We start from the raw sequence: 1921 nt of genomic DNA, 5'->3' as shown, positions 1-1921 counted from the left end.
TTTAAACTACACTACTGAAATTATCATTATTTAAGAATTGATTAAATTTTCATTACAATTCTAACATGAATTAAGAATTTAATTAATTCTTTTATTTTTAAATTATGATTAAAACACTTAAATTGGTTAATATGAACTTCATAACGAATTCAGAAATTTATGATTTTCATCCAGAATCATATTTTTTTTCACCGTATTTTTAAAATTGGGAATAGGCTAATATTAGATGATTTAAGGGAAAGGAAGTTTATATACTAGAACATATCAATGGAATAAGTTAATCTTTATTTATATTACATAATCAGAAAATCTTAAAAAATAAAATAGAAATACATATTTCGTATATTAAATTTACAAATAAAATAATTGTACAGATATAATGCATGTGAAATAAAAATATTAAAAATTAAAGAAATTTACGAAGATCTTTTTCCAGTTGTCAACCATACGTGCTTAATCAATTCATCAACAGTAGGTCTCAATTTTGGGTCTAAAACCAACATTGATTTTATAAACTTAATGCAACCAACTGTGATGGAACCACATAGTTTTTCATCGAATTTCACGATTCCTCTGGTGATGTTTCTGATCGTTTCTTCCTGTGATTGGACGCCAAACGGTGTATATCCACTAACCAGACTGTAAGTTAACACGCCGATCGACCAAACATCTACTTTCAGCGTGATCTGATCTCGTTTCAATAATTCAGGCGCCAAATAATCCAAAGTTCCTTGTAATGCTCTGACCACTCTACCTGGTTCCAAAAACTTGGAAATTCCGAAATCGCAAAGTTTGATATTCTCTAAACAGTTAGGTTTCGAAAGCAAAACATTCTGTATTTTAATGTCCATGTGGACTATGTTTTGATGATGTAAAATTCGAACGCTTTCTAATAATTGTGCAATCACAGTCTTGGTCTCAACTTCCGATAGGCATTCTCTCTTCTCGAAAATACTTTGAAGATCACCTCCTACCATGTACTCCATGACTATTGTCACATGGCTAGCGGTCTCGAAGACCTCGTGCAAACGAACAATGCTTTTCGACTTGCACTTTTGTAATACGGCTATTTCATGGTGGATCGAAGGTGTCCAGTTATCTGTCAATGTTTGCTTCTTTATGGATTTTGCAGCGTACAAGATTCCCGTTTTCTTGTGGATCAATTTTCTCACTATACCATATTTACCTTTAAACACAATCGAAACTACCTTGTAGGATTCATCCACCGGATTCTTAAGGAACACCTTCTTCTCGCACTCGTCCAAAGTAAACAAACCCTTGTTGCACTGCATATTATTGCTGTTTTAAATGCTAAACTCTACTAGAAAGTTCAATAACAAATATGTAACTTCAGATGTTCGCTGCTTCAACTTCTGAAGTAAACTGATTGCAGAATGATTGCTGCGCTTGCTTATATTCAGCTAATACAAGTTTATAGTTACTTACTGAAGATCAAATATGAAACTGCAAATTTAGATGTTCACTGCTTCAACGTCTGAAGTAAACTGATTGCAGAATGGTTGTAACGCTTCCTTATATTCAGATAACAAATTTTCAGGTTTTAAGTTTGTTTTGTGATGACAAACTATGTAACTTTAGTATGAGATGTAAACTGCTTCAATGTCTGAAGTGAAGTGAGTTGTGAAGATCCATGTACATGCTTTTATTCAGATTTTGCAGGTAATTTTTGGAATTTCACTTGGGGGTGGGGGTCGGGGGGTTGGACCGTCCTCTTCTACCTAAATGTATAATCACATCTATTTCCTATAACTGGCCGAATAATTGTAGTTTTAATTTTATTTCTTCTAATTAATATTTGATTTCACGTATTATCACGTTTCCACAACAATAAGAATAAACTAATAATTGCAAAATATTTAAAAACAACAATGTTTCTGACATATAATTTGTACCTGAAAAA

The 1921-nt window shown here is 32.3% G+C and overlaps 1 protein-coding gene across 1 annotated transcript; it reads right to left on the bottom strand.

Annotated features, from left to right (window-relative positions):
- Positions 1–416: 416 nt before the first annotated feature.
- Positions 417–1292, bottom strand: LOC108564687 (death-associated protein kinase related-like). The gene has a single exon (XM_017923780.1). The coding sequence runs from the start codon at positions 1290–1292 to the stop codon at positions 417–419; it is 876 nt and encodes a 291-aa protein (XP_017779269.1).
- Positions 1293–1921: the final 629 nt, after the last annotated feature.

This window comes from Nicrophorus vespilloides, unplaced genomic scaffold (assembly GCF_001412225.1).
Source record: "Nicrophorus vespilloides isolate i.1.1-1 unplaced genomic scaffold, Nicve_v1.0, whole genome shotgun sequence".
NCBI classification, from domain to species: Eukaryota; Metazoa; Arthropoda; class Insecta; order Coleoptera; family Silphidae; genus Nicrophorus; species Nicrophorus vespilloides.
This window is presented reverse-complemented; position numbering and strand designations above follow the sequence as displayed.